At 36.8% G+C, this 22,065-nt stretch overlaps 1 protein-coding gene across 5 annotated transcripts in view; it reads right to left on the reverse strand.

Moving 5' to 3' along the window:
- The window catches only part of RAB3IP (RAB3A interacting protein), a 56,536-nt gene that overhangs the window by 7,323 nt on the left and 27,148 nt on the right, over positions 1-22,065 (reverse strand). For 4 of the 5 annotated variants that reach the window (XM_010841524.1, XM_010841526.1, XM_010841525.1 and 1 more), the window contains 5 exons: positions 16,341-16,436; positions 10,031-10,108; positions 8,994-9,197; positions 5,390-5,518; positions 3,813-3,925 (listed from right to left, as the gene is read on the reverse strand). In XM_010841524.1, coding sequence (XP_010839826.1) covers positions 3,813-3,925; positions 5,390-5,518; positions 8,994-9,197; positions 10,031-10,108; positions 16,341-16,436 — 620 coding nt within the window. Of the gene's footprint in view, positions 1-3,027; positions 3,703-3,812; positions 3,926-5,389; positions 5,519-8,993; positions 9,198-10,030; positions 10,109-16,340; positions 16,437-22,065 lie in introns of those variants that run through there. The other variant, XM_010841528.1, reaches the window with a different exon arrangement.

Consider the following 22,065-nt stretch of genomic DNA (forward strand, 5'->3'; position numbering starts at 1 on the left):
AGAGTTGACTCATTGGAAAAGACTCTGATGCTGGGAGGGATTGGGGGCAGGAGGAGAAGGGGACAACAGAGGATGAGATGGCTGGATGGCATCACTGACTCAATGGATGTGAGTCTGAGTGAACTCCGGGAGTTGGTGATGGACAGGGAGGCCTGGCGTGCTGCGATTCATGGGGTCGCAAAGAGTCGGACACGACTGAGCGACTGATCTGATCTCAACTTCTGTCTTAGTTGAAAAAAACTTAAAAGTAACTGTTCAAGTCTCAAAACATGCTACTGATACCCTGCAGGACAACAGTTTCCAGATGGGATACTTTTTGGTGTGTTGGGTTGGTGTATATGCATTTAACATGGCACCTAGGCCTGAGAAATACAAAGGAATAAGATATCTTACAAATACACTGCATCTTAACAATTATAATTACACAAAGAGTACATACTACATTTAGACATACAGACCTTCTTCTTTGCATACTACAACATGTATGAGGGTTTTCAGGCTACAATAGGGTGAAAGCCTCTTGAGAGCAGGGAATGTACTGTATTCATCTTTAAATGCCTGACAATAAGTATCCACCTGGCAGAGAGCAGACATTCAGTGGTTGCTGGTTAAGTGAAGGCCACCTGTCACTCTACTTGCTCAACAAGATCAGGTTGGACTCACAGAAGCCCAGCTATCACCCTGCTAAATTAGAAGCTTGACTAAAGACAGCTACCACTTCTTGTCAATGCAAACTTAGTGTAGCTCTAAAGTAAAATAAAGTGGCCAATAGCATTTTATAGGACATTATAAGTCATAAAGAAAAATGTATTAACTAGACGTTGAATTTTCAGCTATACTTACGAGAAATATGAAATGAATGTGGCTCCATATTAAGCAAACACACAACAAATGGTTACTTAAAAAAGAATAATTCTGGCCATTCGAATCACAGAAGAATTCTTACCTTTTCAAAGAGATTTCACCTCACTGTTCCTTTATTAGAAAATGTCTTTAATGATCTATAATAATATTTAAAAGCACTACTACTAGCTTGAGGATGGACGATCAAGAAATTTAAGGCACAAGTGTTAAAAGTCCTTAGAACTATACTATTTTAAGCATAATTTACACAAGAGAAAAAAGTAACCATCAAACTGATAAAAATCACCTTTACACCGCTCTTCTGGAAGCAGACATATATCTGTTTGTCCACTATTTTTCTAACTTTCAAATGACTCAGGTAAAATGGTTTTAAGTATCAACTTTTAAAATAATAAAGTGTTTAAGTTATCTCATTTCTGAAGCTAATATATTTTTATTTGAGCTAGAATTCAACGCTAAGTCTTCTGACCTCTAATTCCGATTTAAAAAAAAAAAAAACACATATCTCAGTATCTCAATAGCTCTAGTCCCAAGATTTCAAATCCTTGCTTGCCATTTTCACTCAAGAATGTCAACGTGTCTAAGTCTGCATCTATCAGCTTGTAAACCAGAGCCCTATTAACTTCCAAAAGTTCACATCACCCATCCAGTCACCTCTAACTCCTTTCTTTACACATCTTTCCTCCCCGTACACTCATCATCCACTGAACGCAGTTACCTTGTTTCCTTCTTCAGTCTTTGTTATCCAAATTCCATCCACACTTCTAAAACCCAGATCAAACCAAAGCCCCTCTAATAACAGTTCTGATCACCACCAGTGGAATGACTTTGCCTTCCACAAAATTCCCAGAGCACTATGCCATTCACTTAGTGACTGTCTTGACAATCTCATCCACAAGAGCCTTAGCCGGGGCCATACTTCACGTTTCATTCAAAAAAAAAAAAAGACAACATTTTCCTTTGGTTTTCTCCACACAATATGCACTGCAAACATCTTGGCTTCTGGCCCCATTTCCACAAGCACAACAATACCCTTAAATGTTCCCTAAATAGCTCAGTTGGTAAAGAATCCACCTGCAATACAGGAGACCCCCTTTGATTCCTGGGTTGGGAAGATCCGCGGGAGAAGGGACAGGCTACCCACTCCAGAATTCTTGGGCTTCCCTTGTAGCTCATCTGGTAAAGAATCCACCTGCAATGCAGACCTGGATTTGATCCCTGGGTTGGAAAGATCCCCTGGAGAAGGGAAAGGCTACCCACTAGAGTATCCTGGCCTGGAGAATTCCATGGACTATATAGTCCATGGGGTCACAAACAGGTGGACATGATTGAGTGACTTTCACTTTCATTCAGTATAATTATTTTACTAAAATATTGTAAAAATATACTGTAACTGAGACTTCATTTGATGATACTGCACATTTAATATGTGGGATAGATACAATGCAACCATAAATTTAAAATCCTACAATAAAAACTGCTATTTGTAAAATAAGGTATAACACAGAACTTAGAACTACAAAAACTGCTATCATTAACGATAGGAGTTTGTTGATGAGTAGAATTTAGGAATGTAAATCTCTTCCCCAAAATTCAGAGGCCACCATACTACAAGTGTGGCTGCTGCTGCTAAGTCGCTTCAGTCGTGTCCAACTATTAGCGACCTCATGGACTGCAGCCCACCAGGCTCCTCCATCCATGGGATTTTCCAGGCAAGAGTGGGTTGCATGGGAGTGTAAAACAGGACACAACTCTAGGTACACAGACTTGCGGCTCACGAACAAACACAGGACTAAAAAAATAAGTTACCCAAATACCAGCACTGACTGATCCTGCTGAGAGTGCAATGTGCATAACAGGAAACAGGAAGAACGACACAACTCCCACAACTGGTTTTAACAGACCTAGCAGTTAATCTCAACCAGCTGTTTCCTCTTCTGCCTTCAAATAGCCTGCCTGACAGGATTCAACTGTTGCTAGCTAGGAGCTCTCTTGGGCCTCCTAGTGGTAAAGAACCTGCAGGAGACATAAGAGATGTGGGTTCGATCCCTGGGTGGGGAAGATCCCCTGGATGAGGCTATGACAACACACTCCAGTATTCTTGCCTGGAGAATCTCATGGACAGAGGAGCTTGGCAGGCTATATGGTCCATGGGGTGGCAGAGACTGGGACACAACTGAGTGACTTAGCATGCACGCACATGAGCTCTCCTAGGCTCTTCAGTCCCCTTATACTGATCTAGTTTTTAACCAACTAAGCAGCTTCCCCTAAATCTTTCAAAGTCACCTTTTAAACAGCTGTCCCAAAGGTTTTGGGTACTGCTGGTTTCAATCTTTTTCTCCCAGAACTGGTTGGAAAAAGGCTTGTTCTGCTATGAAATGTGGTCACCCGTGAAGGTACACAACTGTCAAATATTTCTTACACATGAAGACAGAAATGTTTCTTTACCAAAGTGAGAAAGCTTTACAATGAGACTACTGAAGATAAGTACTAGCCAAGTCTTTTGGTACCCTGTTTTCATGCTTGGTAAGACCTGGTCTAATTCACTGTCTTTTCAAATTATTTTTGAAGCAAATTTCAAGAAGAAATATTTTATACAAAAAGCCCAGAACATGAAAAGTACAACAACAAAAAAAATCTGCTTATGACCCATTAAAGAGATTTCATAATCAGGTAATAGATTACAATATGTGGTTTACAAAAAAAGTTTCTGACACCTGATCTACCTGGATCCCACGTACAGGTCTGTAATTAAAGAGCTCTCCACTGACGATACATCTGAAATCCCCACACTGCCTGCGGGTTGGTCTCTGGGCTGCACAGACTCTAAACAGAAAACTGACGAGAGATTTAACCATATTTAAAACCAGAAAAAATTAGAATAACTACAACACATAAAATTTTTAAAACTCAGTATTCTTCCACAAGACATGATTGTGAAAACATACTTTGGTCCTCCGCATTCAACTGCAGATGCTTTCACGAATCGAACAGGTTGTAATCCCACTGGTTCAATGCTTAAAGTGTTGTTCTCCACAGCCTCCAGAACAGCTGAAGCCAACTTCACAGAACACAGAAAAATATTAGATGCTGACAGGAAAATGTAAAAATTCTAGTTCACAGTAAACTGATGTTTAAAAATTATTTTTCCCCAAGTTCCCCTAGATTTGCCTTAGCTAATGAAAAAGAAAGAAACCACACAAGCTTGGTTTGAATTCTTTTATAACTCTGATATTGTTATGAAAAGTGATTCAGTTACAGCTAAATAACTTTTCTCATTTTCTGGAAGGAAATTAAAGACATTAATTCCAGATCACCCCTTATCACATCCACTATTAAAGTCACTTCAAAATGAATATCTTAATGCTTGATTTTACTAAATTTATGCATTATTTTTTAATACTGGTCATCATATTAGAGCAATATATATTAAACAGAACTATATATTTAATGATCACATAAATACACCAATTGTATTTATGTGCACAAGAGTACACAAAAGAATTAAATGAATTATCAAATATTAAATGCCCAGATGGAGACGGTAGTAACTGATAAACAATTGATGAAATGGGCAAACTACTTTATTCTGGCAAGATTACTTATACGTAGCAATCTACCTAAAATAAGGGCCAGAGCCATAATGACTAACAGCTATATATCAAAAGCATTTTATTCTTCCTCTTCTCCTTACAAGTAGTATTGTAATTAAATTCTCTGAAGACTCTTAGGATTAACTTTCTTAAAACACTTATTGACTGGATATTTGTAGACAAACCTTCCACATGTAAGAACAAATTAAAGTTATGACCTTACATTTGCATAGTGTTTTAAGGTTTTCTGTCTACTTGAAAGTGTCAAAGTGTTAGTCACACAGTCATGTCCGACTCTTTGAAGCTCCATGGACTGTAGCCCACCAGGCTCCTCTGTCCATGGAGTTCTCCAGGCAAGAATACTGGAGCGCATAGCCTTCCCTTTTCTAAGGGATCTTCCCAACCCAGGGATAGAACCTGGGTCTCCTGCATTGCAGGCAGATGCTTTACCGTCTGAGCCACCAGGGAAGTTTTTCTATCTACTTAATTGACTTCGTTTTGTCTTAACAACCCTGAGACACGGGCAAGGAAGGCATTTTTTCCCCCGTTTTAACGATGAAGGAACTAAACAGGAGTTTTAAAATCACATATGGATAAACCAAACAAACAGCTTGAAGTATACAGAAATTCCTTTACACTGACTCTTGGACTAAAAGTTAAGAAATAAGCCCTACCCCCTTAACATACTTAATACTTCACTCCAGTGCAAAACACACTGCAGTGTGAGTGATCCTCTGCTCAAATAAGGAAGGAGGCTCAGTAAGTGAATGCCAAGAAATTATTATGATCCTAATATGGAATGGAGAAAATGGTAAAACATGACATTTTATAAATTATTTGTGTAAGAGATAGTAAAATATGTAACATGTCTAAGTAAAAGGTATAGGAACAACTCTAATGCATTTCTATTAAAAGTTTTTTTTTAAAATTACCTCACTTTTTGAGAAGGTTAAACAAGGAAAGATATCTTCCTGATAGATTTTGTCTAAGAAAGGACAGGTTCTGTCCATTGTGGGCTCATCCTTCCAAGATCTGAATTCATTATACAGGGATAAGTCAGCCTGACAAAAGAAAACATAAAATAACTTTTTAAAAAGTACAAACAAAAAATCACTTTATAAAACCAAAACCTAATTAATATATTACCAAAAACCAAATACTCTTTATTTAAAATAACAACTGAACCATTCTTGATTAGTTATAATACAGGATAGCAATTTTTTAATTGAAGTATAGCTGATTTACAATATTGTTTGTTTCGGGTGTATAGCAAAGTGATTCAATTAAACATTTTTTTTCAAATTCTTTCCATTATAGATTATTATAAGGTATTGAATATAGTTCCCTGTTGTTGTTTTAGCTGCTAAGTCATGCCCAACTCTTTAGTAACCCCCTGGAGTGTAGCTCGCCAGGTTCCTCTGTCCATGAGATTTTCCCAGGCAAGAATACTGGAGTGGATTGCCATTTCCTTCTCCAGGCGATCTTCCCCACCCAGGGATTGAACCTGCCTCTCCTGCACTGGCAGGCAAGATCTTCCCCACTGAGCCACCAGAGAAGCCCATGGTTCCCTGTACTATACAGTAAATTCTTGGCTTATTTTATATACAGTGGTGTATATCTGTTAATCTCATCCTTCTAACTTATCCCTCTCTCAGCCTTTCCCCTTTGGCAACCATAACATCCCTTCTATGTCTGTGAGTCTGTTTCTGTTTTGTAAATAAATTCATTTGTACCTTTTTTAGGATTTCACATATAAGTGGTCATATTTGTGTTTTTCTTTCTGACATCTTCAGTGAGTATGATACTCTCTAGGTCCATTTATGTTGCTACAAATGGCAATATTTCATTCTTTTTAAAAAACAATCCAAACTCCCAAATAACTAGGGGGTGCTTTTCAATGTAATCACTACGGTGTCAAAGATCACTACCATTACCTACCCACCAAAAAGAGTGTAATACTAATGTTGGAGTTCTTCTTAAGACACAGGTGCACACTGTTCTGAATACAAAAGTTTTCTGAAAACAAACAATTTGGAGCCAAGTTAATTAAAACAAGTGTTTAAACAGAGGCTGACCAAATTGTGAAATCTATTTTGGGGTCAAAAGTGACACCACCTGTTCAGCTATTTAAGGCATTTCCAGAATTTTCAAAATTTTTACTCTATAAGCTGCAAAACTAAAAGCAGCACACACACACAGCCTCCTAAATTGACTATCTCAAATATACAACATTCATTTAGATTTTTTTTGCCATTTCAACATCTAGTATCTCCCATCTGAATTACCAATAATCTAGCTGGCACCGGCCTTCCTATTCACTCTTCCAGTTGTCTCTTCTCTTTCCTTCCAATTTAATAATTTTTCCCAAGTATTCTTCTCTTTGGATTCCCCCAGCCCAGCTCAATACTGCCCATCAGCATATAAAGGTCCACCCAGCCCCCAGCCACCCAAACACAGAGCAGTGTCCTTCAGCCGCCTGCAACTCTAAGCCACTCCTGTCCAGAGGCACTAGCCGCCCTGTGAATGAAACACTGACTGCACCTGCGGCCTCCAGCACAGCTCAGACGTGCGTGTCGTCTATGTGAAAGTAACCAAACCTGCGGCCTCCAGGACAGCTCAGATGTGCGTGTAGTCTGTGTGAAAGCAACCAAACCTACGGCCTCCAGGACAGCTCAGATTGCGTGTAGTCTATGTGAAGGTAACCAAAGACTGGCTGTACCCCAGCTTTCCTAGAGACTTCCCTCTAAGGTGTATAATAGCAATCTCAATGTGAATTTTTTTCATCCCAATCCATAAATTCCTTGAATCAAAGCTAAAGGCAAAAGGATAAAATTATTAGCAGATAAGTAATACATTTTCAAGTTAATTTTCTTTGTAAAGTCTACCCTTTGATGGATATAAAACCCAAAGTGGGTAAGTAGTGTTCTGAGAAAAGATTCTAGTTGAAAGGCAATAATTTAAACTACTTATTAAGAGCTGACTCTGTCAGGAACTATAGTAATAAGCACTTCACTAACATTTAATCCTCAAAGCTGGACAAGATAAATATTATAACCTCCATTTATAGATAAGAAAACTAGAGTTTAGAGAGATAAAATAACTTGACCAAGGTTACCAAGCAAGAAGCCAGTAAAAGTTCACATTAGAGTGACTTGATCTCAAAGTCTCGCCTAACTGTGTGCATGCATGCACGTGTTCTCAGTGCTTTCAGAAGATACACTGTAAAGTCATGACTGAATGCCCCATCACATTTTCTATAGAAACATGGACATATTCCATTTTCTGTCCAACTGTTGTATCTAAGATTTACACAGTTCAAATTTATGTGTTTCCTTTGTCTAATAGAACATTTTGACAAGTTTTACACAAAATATTACAAGATATAGCCAGAAAGCAAAATGTTATATGCCACCTATATGCATATTTTAAGGAATTTCATAAATACAAACTTTAAAACGTTCCATGAGAAACATCTAAATGTTCTTAGTGTAAAAAACAGGGAGAAAAGGGTACATAATTACACACACTGAGACACCACAGCAAAAATACAAGTTGTACCAAGCAATTAAAAATGCTATCAATACTGAAAGAAATCAGAATTAAAGTTATGACTAAAAACGTTTCTTAAATATTTAACAGAAACCAGTGTGAATTTTAATTTCATCACATTCAGATTTAACCAAGTATTGAACTTCTCTCCCACCAGCATCTTTTTTTCTTATGAATAACTAAACAATACACAATTCAATTAAAATGAGCAACAACCCTGGTTATTCAAATTCAATAAACTCCTGGCTTCTATGTAAAAATCTAAACAAGCAAAGCTTCTTCAAGATTAATCAGAGACTTGAATTCAACAATGTAAAATACAACTTTCAAGAAAAAAAATGGGAGAAGGCTGCTTGTTAGTGATCAATCCCTTTGGACATGCTTTCTTATCACATGTAAGTAAAAACTATTTTACAATTACACAATTTTTACTCAAAACAGCTCAAAATATTAGCACATTATCCCAGCTATCCTCATAACATACCTTATAAAATTATAAGCTTACCATCAGTTCTATTTTTTGTTGCTTAATTATCTGAATTAACTCTAGGACTACCTTACTGATATAAAATTGTTTCTCCCAGAATTTAAGTAAAAATAACGCACTGTTCTTCAAGAAAATCACCTAATATTTTCATATATTTCTTATGTTCATATTTTGCTGGAGCATGCAAGCAATACATTTTGACTAGCCAGATCATTAAAGTCACCCACTCTCCTTTATACAACACACGACAGTTTGCTCCCTAAATGAAATATCGAGATTAAGAAACTTACCAAGTTTCCAGCAGGTACTCCAAGGTCAGCCAGGTAGAGAGGGGAACTGAAGAATCCCTGAAAGCAGCCAGCTCTAGACAAAGCCTCCCCCATCTTAATACTGAATATTTTGTATTAAAAGTTTTGCTGGCAAAAATCATAACCAACACCTCAGTGATGAGAATTACTAAGTATCAACAGAGTCAGAGGGGACAGTCCTGGACGAGTTACCTCTTTGCAGTCTTTTACAATTGGCTGTATCACACTGAGGTCCTGGTGACTGCCACTCATAGCACTGCTTGTACTTTTATTTCTTGTATGCCCCTTTTTAAAATGTGCCTTTCCACCTGGCAGAGGCTCTTGTGTAGGTGATGTTGGAGAACTGGACAATACAAGTGTCTTCAATGCAGCTACTTCAGCTTGGAGTACATCAATCTTGAAAAGAAATCAACACAGTCACATATACTGAATATGTTTTATGACAGATGCAGCTAAATGTTAACAATTTGGTAACTTTCAGAGATGAAACATAAGTTTAATGTGTATTTCCTGTGGAGTAATAAAAGGAAAGTAAACTAAATGGGTTTTTTGGGAGGGCTTTTTATCTTTAATCAGTCTTTTGCTATTCCCATACAGTCTAGATTCAGCTGCTATTCACAATGTCAGATGAAAATTTTAAAATTATCAAAATGTTTAACATTTCACTATGTGGATTTTTAGATGAGATCGGGTGCGTTCAGGGTGGTATGGCTGTAGACACCACCAACTCAATGGACATGAGTTTGAGCACGCTCCATGAGCTGGTGATAGACAGGGAAGCCTGGCGTGCTGCCGTCCATGGGGTCACAAAGAGTCGGACACGACTGAGCTACTGAACGGATGCAAATTTTCAGAATCTTCATATTTAAAAATAGCCTATGATTAGGTGCAGTTCATTTCTAAAATAGTAAAATCTAGTAACATTTCAGCGGCTTTTTTAGTGAATTAAAAAATAATTGACTTTAAAATGTAATTATATAATCCTTTTGATAACATGTGTGATTCACAAAGCTTTAAATCATTTGCTTCTAATATAAATGTACACTAAATGTTCACTATTAATTATATCTATGTAGTAGCTATTTTCTTCTTTATAGTGTCTTGTAGTTTTAAAAATCTTCTAAAGTAAGCAGTACTTTTATAATCAGAACAAATCCAATAAATGTCAAGGTATTTTTCAAACTGTAATTACTAGTTTCTGTATCCTATTAAAAGCAGCAAAAACTTACTTTTCCTTGTGCTTCTTTTAGCTGTTTTTCTGCTGTTGCCTGCTTGACATTTGCTTCTCTCACCATCTTATGAGCTTCCTGAAAAAGTTAACATCTCATATTTTGGAAATAAAGTATTTAGCATTTGTTTTCAAAAATCCTTCAACAGGTGTCTATGATTGAAACAAAGATACACTAACAAAATTTTGCCTAAAATTAAGTATTCAATGTCAACAGCTGAAGCAGCAACTGTCATCAGGCAAATCAATTATTAGGAATAAAGAATAGGTACCTTCTTTTATTACCATAGAGGCAGGCAAGGTTTGATCATTTTAATTAATACTTGTGTAAAGACTGCAAATGTTAAAGAAGGAAAAGTCATGATCCACATGTCAAACCCAACTTCTTTGCAGTTAGGTTTTTATAATTTGTATTCATATTACTATGCACAGCAAAGACATACAGGAGAAACAAGCAAAAATATTAACACATCAGTAATGCTGTAGTTTATAGGAGTAACAGCTGAGAAGCCTTAGAGCTTCCAATAAAAATACAAATCGATATTAAATCTTGATTTTGTGCAGAGCAATTGAAAAAGGTTGAGTTTATCCTTTCATAAGATCTTAATTTTTTAGTACCAAATATATGAAACTCTCGGAGAAGGCAATGGCACCCCACTCGAGTACTGTCGCCCGGAAAATCCCACGGACGGAGGAGCCTGGTAGGCTGCAGTCCATGGGGTCGCTAAGAGTCGGACATGACTGAGGGACTTCACTTTCACTTTTCACTTTCATGCTTTGGAGGAAATGGCAACCCACTCCAGTGTTCTTGCCTGGAGCATCCCAGGGACGGGGGAACCTGGTGGGCTGCCGTCCATGGGGTCGCACAGAGTCGGACACGACTAAAGCGATTTAGCAGCAGCAGCATATGAAACTCTAGATATTTAATTCCCCTTTATTCATACAACATTTATTCATCAAACACTTATTCATAACATCTCTTCCTCAGCTACCGTTCCAGGTGCTGATAACTCTTAAGGAGCTTACACTCTGAAGACATTCTAATAATCAAATAAAATATGAGTACAAATTCTGGATTTTATTCTAAATCCATTATGAAGCCTTGTGGCCTTTTAAGAAAGAGAATGACATTATGTTATTTGTATTTTAAAAAGCTTACTCTGCTGTATGGAATAATCCCTATAAAATATAAGGGTAGACTGGAACAGCACACAGGGTGCTTGCAATAATCGCCCAGGATGTAAGAGCATAGATCTTAGAACTTCAATTTACTGTTCACCCGGAAGAGAGCGATGGAAGGCAGAAGGAAAGAAATCAGCTTCAAAGCTGCTTAACAGTTTGACAAGAGAACCCTCACTAGGACTGCTCAGGGGAGAGTGGAAGTTCTCCACACCAGAATTCCACGGTGGCACTCCCATTTGTTCACTTGCTTTTAGAGTATGTAATGCCATTGCACCTTGTATGTGCCCTTGTATTATAATAAATGTACAGATATTGTTTTAAATAAGAAAAGCTTTACTATCAATGCTTATAACGAGATTAACTGTGAGAATATCCCATGCACCATTATGCTGGCTATCTTGTGTCAAAGCCTGTAGGAGCTATCAAATTTAATAATGAGACAAGCATTTTTCTTTTAAAAATAACAAGTATTTCAGATGTGCTGAGTAAGTGTTGAATTTTAACAAGTAACTGTCATTAAAATACTACTTGACAGGTAGTTCTCAAATAATAAGTATATCTAATCTGATCCTTCAAGATAAGTGACATTTTAACTATGAATCCAGAAGTAACATGTGCTATGGAGAGAATATTTGTTTAATGTTTAGAATTGGATTCTGCTTTCATTAATGGCGGACCATGCAACTTCTTAGAACAAACTTCCTACAGAGAACAGTTTTTAAAAGCTGGACAAATTTTTTAAAAATGTTCTTGAAGGCATTAGAGTTCAACAAAATAATGAAGAACCAGAGGACCAAGATCCAGAAGAAGTAAACTGAGGAAAGTGAGCTGAAACTTGGGGTGATTTGTCCCCTTAGAGATATAAGGGATATACTGGAAAGGTATAAAATAAATGTAACTGGAGTCTAAAAAGGAAAGAGAAAAGAGCTAGAATGAGGCAAGAGGAGTATCTAAAATGATAATTCATAGGACTTTAAAAATTGACGAAAGACATAAAAAGATATATGAGCTTGAAAACTTTTCTATCACTGTCATTCTGAAACTGAAAAATTATTTAAGTATCATCTACACAGGAAAGTCCGTAAACTTTCTAGAAAGGCCAGATAGTAAGTAGTTCAGGCTTCTAAGTTGTATGGTCTGTGTTGTAACTACTCAACTCTGCTGCTATAGTGTGAAGGCAGCCACAGACAATAAAACAATCAATGAATATAGCCATTCCAATAAAAATTCATGGGCACTGAAATATGAGTTTCATAGAGTTTTCATACGTCACAAAATATTCCTCTTTCGATTCTTTTTCCTCCTCTTACCATTTGAAAATGTAAAAACCAACCTTGGCTCGTTAGGTTGCACAAAAGTAGATATAGGCCAGTTTTGGCCTGCAGGCTATAGTTTGCACACCTGTGATCTATACAAACATTCATATCCGTATATTTACAAACACGGAAGACAGAATTTTTTTCCTCTCTGGTTAGCAGTGGTTCAAATTAAGTTGATCTTTTTTTTTCTTTTTTAAAAATAATGTTTATTCACCATCTTCTGATTAGTCTTCAAAAACAATTTGTTGGCATTAAAGACAAAAACTCACTAGAGAATGTTACGGGAAAACTTTCACATAACTAGCAATGGGACTGAAAATTCATTATCATGACTTATTACAGGAAAAGATGTACTTGTTCCTTTCAGATGAGTATATATATCTGTGAGTTATGAGTAACATTAAATCTAAATTTTAAAAATGGAATTTAGACCATATCATCATTGGAAAAGGAAATGGCAACCCACTCCAGTACTCTTCTTGCCTGGAAAATCCCATGGACAGAGGAGCCTGGCAGGCTATAGTCCAAAGGGTTGTAGAGAGTCAGACACAACTGAGCGACTTCACTATCACTATCATCTGGATCATAAATTTAAAACAAGTTTTCAAAAACAAGATAACAGAGTCAATCACAACGCTCTCACAAAATAAATATACACATATACAATGTTTTTTAATGAGAATACTTCTGTATTATAAAAAATTTAAGTATTTTTATTATTTCACTTTTTATAAACACTTTTGTGTTTTATATGTATGTAACATTATGATGTGTGTTAGTATATGTGCATAATTTAAGTACATATGTCTTAGAACAGTGCCTAGTGCATAGGGAATTCTCAATATCTTCATCATAACAAAGGTTCATGCTCAAATTTGTCTCTGTGGCTTGAAAGAAAAGCAAGTGCCATTTATGACTTTCACCATACTTAAAAGTAAGATCAAGGTCATGAATTTGAGTCCCAGCATTCTTCTTAACTCTACTTATGATTTTCTTCACAGACAAAATAATTTGTACTATATGTGCTTACAGCATTGTTGAGAGAAACTAAGCATATCATAGACATTTACTAAAATTGGCTGAAAAAACATAAAACCACCTTAAGACTATATATTTTTTTTTCCATGTTAAATGTAGACTACTTTGTAAAGCATTCTTTCAACTGATTTCACTTTATATTTTGCATTACCTGACAATCCATAATACTATAAGAAAAAATATATACACACACACATATATATACAACTTTATAATCTTGTATTTTTTGCTAAATACAAAAGTATAATTATATTCAAGATCATTCATCATATATAAATTCCTGAGTTTACAAGCTTACCAAAATTATATAAATTGAGTTTATTCAGAATAATCTTCAATTCTTAAAAAAAAAAACTATTTACACATATACATAAAATGTAAGCAAAAACATTTTTTCATAAAACAATGGTAAACTGAGATCATGAAGGCAAAACTGAGACCACAGAAAAACTTACTCTACTTTTTTTCTAAACTCAGTAAGCAGTTGGTTTGAATACAATTTTCTTCATTACTGAAATCATCTTTAATCAGCATAGTTTCTTTCCCAGAAAGTACACACAGTTAAGGTTATTAGTCACTGTTAGGCCAGAGATAAATTAGGGACCCCAAAATTATGCTTTTTAGATAACTTTTTCATTCATTGCACAAACTGCACTTCTGGTACTTCACATCCTGCTAGAGACAGGGAAAAGTTTCTATTTGTTCTCCTACTTCATCTAACAAAATGACATGTACATGCAGCTGGGGGGAACTAAGTGGGGGCTAAAATTAAGGGCAGGCTGGTAGGAAACCAATATTAACATAAGCAGCATAATGTATTTGCTTTCTTATCTACTAACACTATATTATAAAATTTTCTTCTAACCAGACAGTACTGAAAGAAACGCCTTATGTTTCTGTACACTCCTTCTACATATAAAAATGTAACATTACATAACTCCTGTTCCAGATCTTTGTATGTTAGTAGCTCAGTCATGTCTGACTGAGACCCCATGGACTGTAGCCCACTAGGCTTCTCTGTCCACGGGATTTCCCAGGCAAGAATACTGGAGTGGGTTGCCATTCCCTTCTCCAGAGAATCTTTCTGACCAAGGGATCAAATTTGGGTCTCTGGAAATGCAGGCGGATTCCTTGCCATCTAAGTCACCAAGAAAGCTCTCCAGATCTTTAATTTCCCACTATTTCTAAGCTTAAATTTATCTTCCTATTATCTCTGATAACTAGCTAACTAAACAAAAAAAAAAAAGTTTTTAAACATTCATGAAAGAAAGACAGGTGAGAGAGCAAAGGGGTGTGAGCAGAGGGGGGCATGGAAAGCCCACACTTCTGAAAACATCCTCTGCAATATTACTTATAACAATAACAACTGTGGAATATACACTGGATAGATTATGATTTTCATTACACTGACTATGCAGTAACATGAAAAGATGTTATTTAAAGTACAAAATATATTAGGATTACAACTATGCAAGCAAATATGCATACCTAAAACTAAAAAAGATTCTGCATATACAAACATAACAAGGGTGAAGAAACGTTTCCCCTAAAATCCATTTTTACATTAAAAATTTTAAGAACAAATTTTCAGGGGAAAAAAGAAAATATTGGTAAAGTGATAATGACACTAGCCATTCTAGTAACACATCAATGTTTTTGATAAGGAGCCTCTGAAGGCTAAAGATCTTATAACCTAAAGGAAGTGCGCTAGGTAGTGGTTCTTAACCTAGAAAATAATATCCTCTCCCCACCCTCCACAAGGATACTTAAAAGTTGTCAAAATGATGAGGGAGTATTACTAGAATACTGGAAACACCGTCAAGTGTTACAGTTAATTCTGTGTGTCAACCTGACTGGGCCCCAGGTGCCCAGGCATTTAAGGTAGATGTTCTGGATGTTTCTGTGAAGATGCTTCTGGATGAGCTAATATGTGAATTGGTAAAGTGAGTAAAGCAGATTGCCCTCCACAATGTGGGTGCTGCTCATCCAATCAGCTGAAGGCCTGTTAGAACAAAAAGGCTCATCCCCCAAAAGTAAGAGAGAATTCTTTCTGCTTTCAGACTCAAGTTTAAACACCAGCTCTTCCTGGGTCTCAAGCCTAACAGCCTTTGAACTAGAAACTAGAACTACATCATCAGCTCTCCTGGTTCTCTGGCCTCTGGACTGAGACTGGAACTACACCAGGGTCTCTAGTCTACCAACTCATCCTCCAGGTTTTGGACTTGCCAACCTCCTTACATAAGCCTCTTTCTACACATATATAGACATATGTATGTATAGACATGCATCCTATTGGTTCTGTTTCCTGGAAAACCCTGATTAATACAGCAAGGATGCTAATGTCCTACAATGTCAGTGGCACTCCTACTGAGAGACACTGCTTGAATCAGGGAGACATTCTGATCCTGTGGCAGGCTGGAGATAATGTTCCTCAAATCATCCCCTTTCAGAAAACTACCTCAAAGGTTTTCCACCTGTGTTATGGAATCATATAAAGTTACTTGAAAGCAGCCCCTAAATAGTTTGTAAAATCAAAATTAAAATTTACCTCCTCTCTTTTCATTGACATTTTTAAACCACGCGATTCTAGTAGCCCATAGTTTTTTACATCATTTTAAGTTGTAGCCTCTACATTTCTTAAATATTTTTTTAGAGGACTTACAAATATGCATGGAAGCTCAGCATATCTTTTTCAAGATTCCCTCAAATAATAATTCTATCAATATATAAAAATTAAGACATTGCTCTTGACCAAGACATAAATAGACCAACCTCAAATAGACTAGCTGTGAGTTCCTCCAACTCCTGTCCAAGTTGATCTCGTACTTTAGAAAGCCTCTCACACTCTTCATCTTTTAACTTCAGTTCCTATGAGAAATTGATCATTTTATTTTTTTTAATTTCCAAAGTTTGATGTTAGACTCAGAAGACTATATAATCTTTACTAATAAAATTATAAAATATTAATACTGCCCCCTCCTACAACATTCACACTGGAAGTTTTTATTTAGCACTTGCTATGTGGAAACAACCAGGCAAATCTAAAATTACAAATCATTCTAACTCACATATTAAATTTTCATAAAATATCCAAAGATTAAGTATAATTATTCATTACCTGTGAAAATAAACAATTAAAGAACTTCATTTTTTTTCCTTAACTTTGCTCTGAACATATTTGTTTCCATCAAGCAAGGAATTTCTTCAATTAACTCAGGTTCATTTCAATTAATGTTTAGTGAAGTTGTTTCATGTTTACCTTAACAATTGTTTACCTATAGATAATTTCATGTACCATACTGCAGTTAGTCTAAAAATGTCCATTAGGAGACTATACCCATTCATCACTGCAACCAGAGGCAAGCAATATATATTACATTTAAAATCAAGAAGAATATTAATGACAAAAATCCTGTATTTATACATAACTCCTCAACAGGTAATAAATAGATGCTAAAAAATTCCTTTATTAAGATGTTAAAATATGCCATTTAAAAAAAATTTTGTATGTAAATTTATCTTTCAAACTTATGAGATTAAAAAAAAATCCAAGCTCCCTATATATTGGCCACAGATACACTAATAAAATAATGAGTTAGTTGTGCTGTAATTGTGGTGGCAGCATAGTTTCTAAATTCTCCACCAACTCCTAAAATCACTGCAGATGGTGACTGCAGTCATGAAATTAGAAGATGACTGCTTCTTGGCATGACAGCTATAACAAACCTACACAGTGTGTTAAAAAGCAAAGACATCACGTCACCAACAAAGGTTCATAGAGTCAAGGCTATGGTCTTTCCAGTAGTCATGTACAGATGTGAGAGCTGGACCATAAAGAAGGCAGAGCACCAAAGAATGAATGCTTTCGAACTGTGGTGCTGGAGAAGACTCCTGAAAGTCCCTTGCACAGCAAGGAGATCAAATCAGTTAATCTTAAGGGAAATAAACCCTGAATACTCTTTGGAAGGACTGGTGCTGAAGCTGGAATTCCAATACTTTGGCCACCTGATGCAAACAGCTGACTCACTGGCAAAGACCCTGATGCTGGGAAAGACTGAAGGCAGAAGAAGAGGGCAAGAGAGGATGAGACGGTGGGATGGCATCACTGATTCAATACACATGAACTTGGGCAAACTCCAAGAGATGGTGAGGGACAGGGAAGCCTGGTGTGCTGCAGTCCATGGGGTCACGAAGAGTTGGACATGACTTGGTGACTGAACAACAACTCCTAAAAACCAAATACACCAACTGGGATATCAGAAGAAACCAATGACTACGTCTTCAACAAAACTAAGTAAAAGTGAATCCTCACAAATCTTAGACCCTGAGAAAATGTGGTTACACTGCCCAGACCACAGAATCAGCAGTTATGTGGAAGGGAGCACCAGAAGTGCTTCCATTCCCACAGAGTCCCAATATCCGCCTACCCCTCTGGTGGAGGTTTTAAGATTACAAGTGAATCTTCCTCACTTATGCTCTAAGTAATTTTCAAACTGCTGCTTTTGTGCTGGGTCTTAGGGTGAGTCTGCGTGTGAGTCTTTCAGATTGGAATCTCAATTCCCTAGAGCTTTTGGGTCTCTTGGACATATGCCCCATTGATTTTCAAAGCCAAATGTTTTGGGGCTTATCTGTCCACTGCAGATACCAGGGATTGAAGTACCTAATGTGGGGGCACAAACCCCTTGGGAAATCCAATTCATTTAAACATGAAAGACAAAAAAAAGATATGTGAAGTTACCATTATAAAAAAGTTAAACATAAAGCCAAGTCAGCTACAGGTAAAGAAAATCAGATAGGTATCAAATTTCAACAGCATTTTATGCTAAAAACAATGGAGTCACATTTTTAAGATTCTCAAGGGAAAAAAAATGTGAGTTGAGAATTTCATATCCAGTCAAAGTATCCTTCAAATGTAAGACCAAAGACTGAAAGTTATAAACCTGTCACACTTTAGAAACTATATCTCCCATGAGCTTTCCAGAGTAATCAAGCAGTGAATGAGTTTCATATAATCAAGAAAAAAAAGGAGAAGCTTTAACATTAAGGACAGGGGATGAGAAACAAATGTATTTAACTGTAGAACTACAAATAAAAGATGAGGATACACAAAAATGAAAAGACAAGCCACAGACTGGGAGAAAATATTTGCAGAAGACATCTGATAAAGGACTGTTAACCAAAATATACAAAGAATTCTTAAAACTCAACAGTAAGAAAACAATTTGATTGGAAAGCGTGCAAAAGATCTGCAAAGACACCTTGCCAAAGTTATAGAGATGTCAAATGAACACAGGAAAAGATGTTCCATATTGTATGTCATCAGGGAAATGCAGACTACAGCAACAACATGATTCCACCATACACCTAGTAGAAGGACCAAAAAGCAGAACTACAACAATATATACTGACAAGGATGGGAGAGAACGGGAATTCTCATGCATTGCTTGTGGGAATACAAAATGGTACAGCCACTCTGGAAGACTTTCAGCAATTTTTTTGCAAAACCAAACATATTCTTACCACATGATCCAGTAATCATACTCCTTGGTATTTACCCAAAGGAACTGAAAACATAGCCACACAAAAGCCTGCACACAGATGTTTATACATTCATAACTGCCAAACTTGGAAGCAACCAAATATGCTTCAGTTAGGTGGATGAATAATTAAACTGTGGTATATCAATAACCTCAGATATGCAGATGACACCACCCTTATGGCAGAAAGTGAAGAGGAACTAAAAAGCCTCTTGATGAAAGTGAAAGTGGAGAGTGAAAAAGTTGGCTTAAAGCTCAGCATTCAAAAAACTAAGATCATGGCATCCGGTCCCATCACTTCATGTTAAATAGATGGGGAAACAGTGGCAGACTTTATTTTTTGGGGCTCCAAAATCACTGCAGATGGTGACAGCAGCCATGAAATTGAAAGACGCTTACTCCTTGGAAGGAAAGTTATGACCAACCTAGATAGCATATTCAAAAGCAGAGACATGACTTCGCCAACAAAAGTCCGTCTAGTCAAGGCTATGGTTTTTCCTGTGGTCATGTATGGATGTGAGAGTTGGACTGTGAAGAAGGCTGAGCACCGAAGAACAGATGCTTTTGAACTGTGGTGTTGGAGAAGACTCTTGAGAGTCCCTTGGACTGCAAGGAGTTCCAACCAGTCCATTCTAAAGGAGATCAGCCCTGGGATTTCTTTGGAAGGAATGATGCTAAAACTGAAACTCCAGTACTTTGGCCACCTCATGCGAAGAGCTGACTCACTGGAAAAGACTTTGATGCTGGGAGGGATTAGGGGCAGGAGGAGAAGGGGACGACAGAGGATGAGATGGCTGGATGGCATCACTGACTCAATGGATGTGAGTCCGAGTGAACTCTGGGAGTTGGTGATGGACAGGGAGGCCTGGCGTGCTGCGATTCATGAGGTCGCAAAGAGTCAGACACGACTGAGTGACTGAACTGAACTGTACTGAACCAATATCCAAACAACAAACCATTACTCAGCATTAAATGGAAATGAGCTATCAAGCCATGAACAGATATGGAGGAAAAGAAGTACATGACTAAATAAAATAATCTAATCTTAAAAGGCTGCATGCTGTATGATTCCAACTATATGACATTCTGAAAAGGGAAAACTGTGGAGATGGTAAAAATATCAGTGGGCTGCCAAGGACTAAGAAGTAGGGAGGGATGAATAGGTAGAACCTAGAGGATTTTCGGAGAAGGCAAAGGCACCCCACTCCAGTACTCTTCCCTGGAAAATCCCATGGATGGAGGAGCCTGGTGGGCTGCCGTCCATGGGTTCGCTAAGAGTCAGACGCAACTGAACGGCTTCCCTTTCACTTTTCACTTTTCACTTTCCTGCATTGGAGAAGGAAATAGCAACCCACTCCAGTGTTCTTGCCTGGAGAATCCCAGGAATGGGGGAGCCTCGTGGGCTGCCGTCTATGGGGTCGCACAGAGTTGGACACAACTGAAGCGACTTAGCAGCAGCAGCAGAGGATTTTTGCAATGCAGAAGACCCGGGTTTGATTTCTGCGTTGGGAAGATTCCCTGGAGAAGGAAATGGCAACCCACTCCAGTATTCTTGCCTAGAGAATCCCACAGAGTAACCTGACAGGCTATAGTCCATGGGGTTGCAAGAGTCAGACATGACTTAGTGAATTTGATTTTTAGGACAGTGAAACTATTCATATACTATAATGACAGATATACATCATTATATTTTAGTCAAAACCTATAGAAAGTACAACACCAAAAGTGAATCCTAATGTAAACACTAATGTAAATGGGGGATAATCACATGTCAATTTAGGTTCACCAATTTTAACGAATGTACCATTCTGGGGCAAGATGTTCATAATGGGAGAGGCTATGCATATGTGAGGAAAGGGAACTTAGAGCAGCTCTGTACTTTCCTCTCAATTCTTCTATGAACCTAAAATTGATCTTTAAAAAGTCTGTTTTTTTTTAAATGGAGATAAAGTTGAGAAAAGTTACATAAATGTTATAAGCCTTAGAAATGTAAAAAAACACACACAAAAACCCCCGGCAAAATAGGAGAAAGAAGAAATCAAATTCACTAACTTCTTAAATATTAATTGGGAATAAAGGGATACAACTTGAAGCTCATAAATCAATTAGTATAAATCTGAACATATTTAACCCCATAGAAATTAAACTAGAATTAAATGATAGAGGCAAAGGAAAGAAACAGTTACTAGATAATTTTAGTGTTGCTTATAGTAGGGAATAAAGTCAGTATCTAAAGAAAGGCTAAGAGAAATTCTTTGATTAAAGATAACAACTAGAACAGAAATCAAACCTTCCAAAATACAAAAATGGAAAAAATAAAAAAAGGAAGAGAACACAAAGAAAACAGTACACATAGTGGAAAGCCTTGTATACACACACAGTAGACGTGTGAAAGCTATGTGACAGAAACAAGCCCAAACACAGCATTTTTTTTCAATAAACATATATATGTATAACTCACTTATTAAAAGAAAATGATTTTCAGACTGGCTAAAAGAGAAAAATCCATCTCTAGTCTCTATACAAGAGATACACCTAAAATAAGTAATTCAGATTAAAAATAGAAGGCTGAGTAGAAGTGTACTAAAAAATATAATACAAATAAAAACAAAACAGAGACCTCAATACTGATATCAGACACAGGGCAGAAGTCATTAAAGAAGATAAAAGAAACTTCATAATGCTAAAGACTACAACACAAAATGAAAACTTTACAATACTCTCAAATACAAAATACAAAAGTAGATCTAAATAAATAGGAAGAAAGACATATTATGTTATTGAATAGAAAGCAGGAAGTCATCATAAAGATGCCAATTCTCCCTGAGTTTATAAATCTGTAAATGCATAAATTTAATGCATAAATTTAATACCAGGTCCTTCTGAACTCTAAAATCTCACAATTTTATAACTATATGTGAAACTGAGTCAATCCATTCAACATTTCCTACTATATAGGT

This window comes from Bison bison, unplaced genomic scaffold, assembly GCF_000754665.1.
Source record: "Bison bison bison isolate TAMUID 2011002044 unplaced genomic scaffold, Bison_UMD1.0 scf7180017864163, whole genome shotgun sequence".
Taxonomy (NCBI): domain Eukaryota; kingdom Metazoa; phylum Chordata; class Mammalia; order Artiodactyla; family Bovidae; genus Bison; species Bison bison.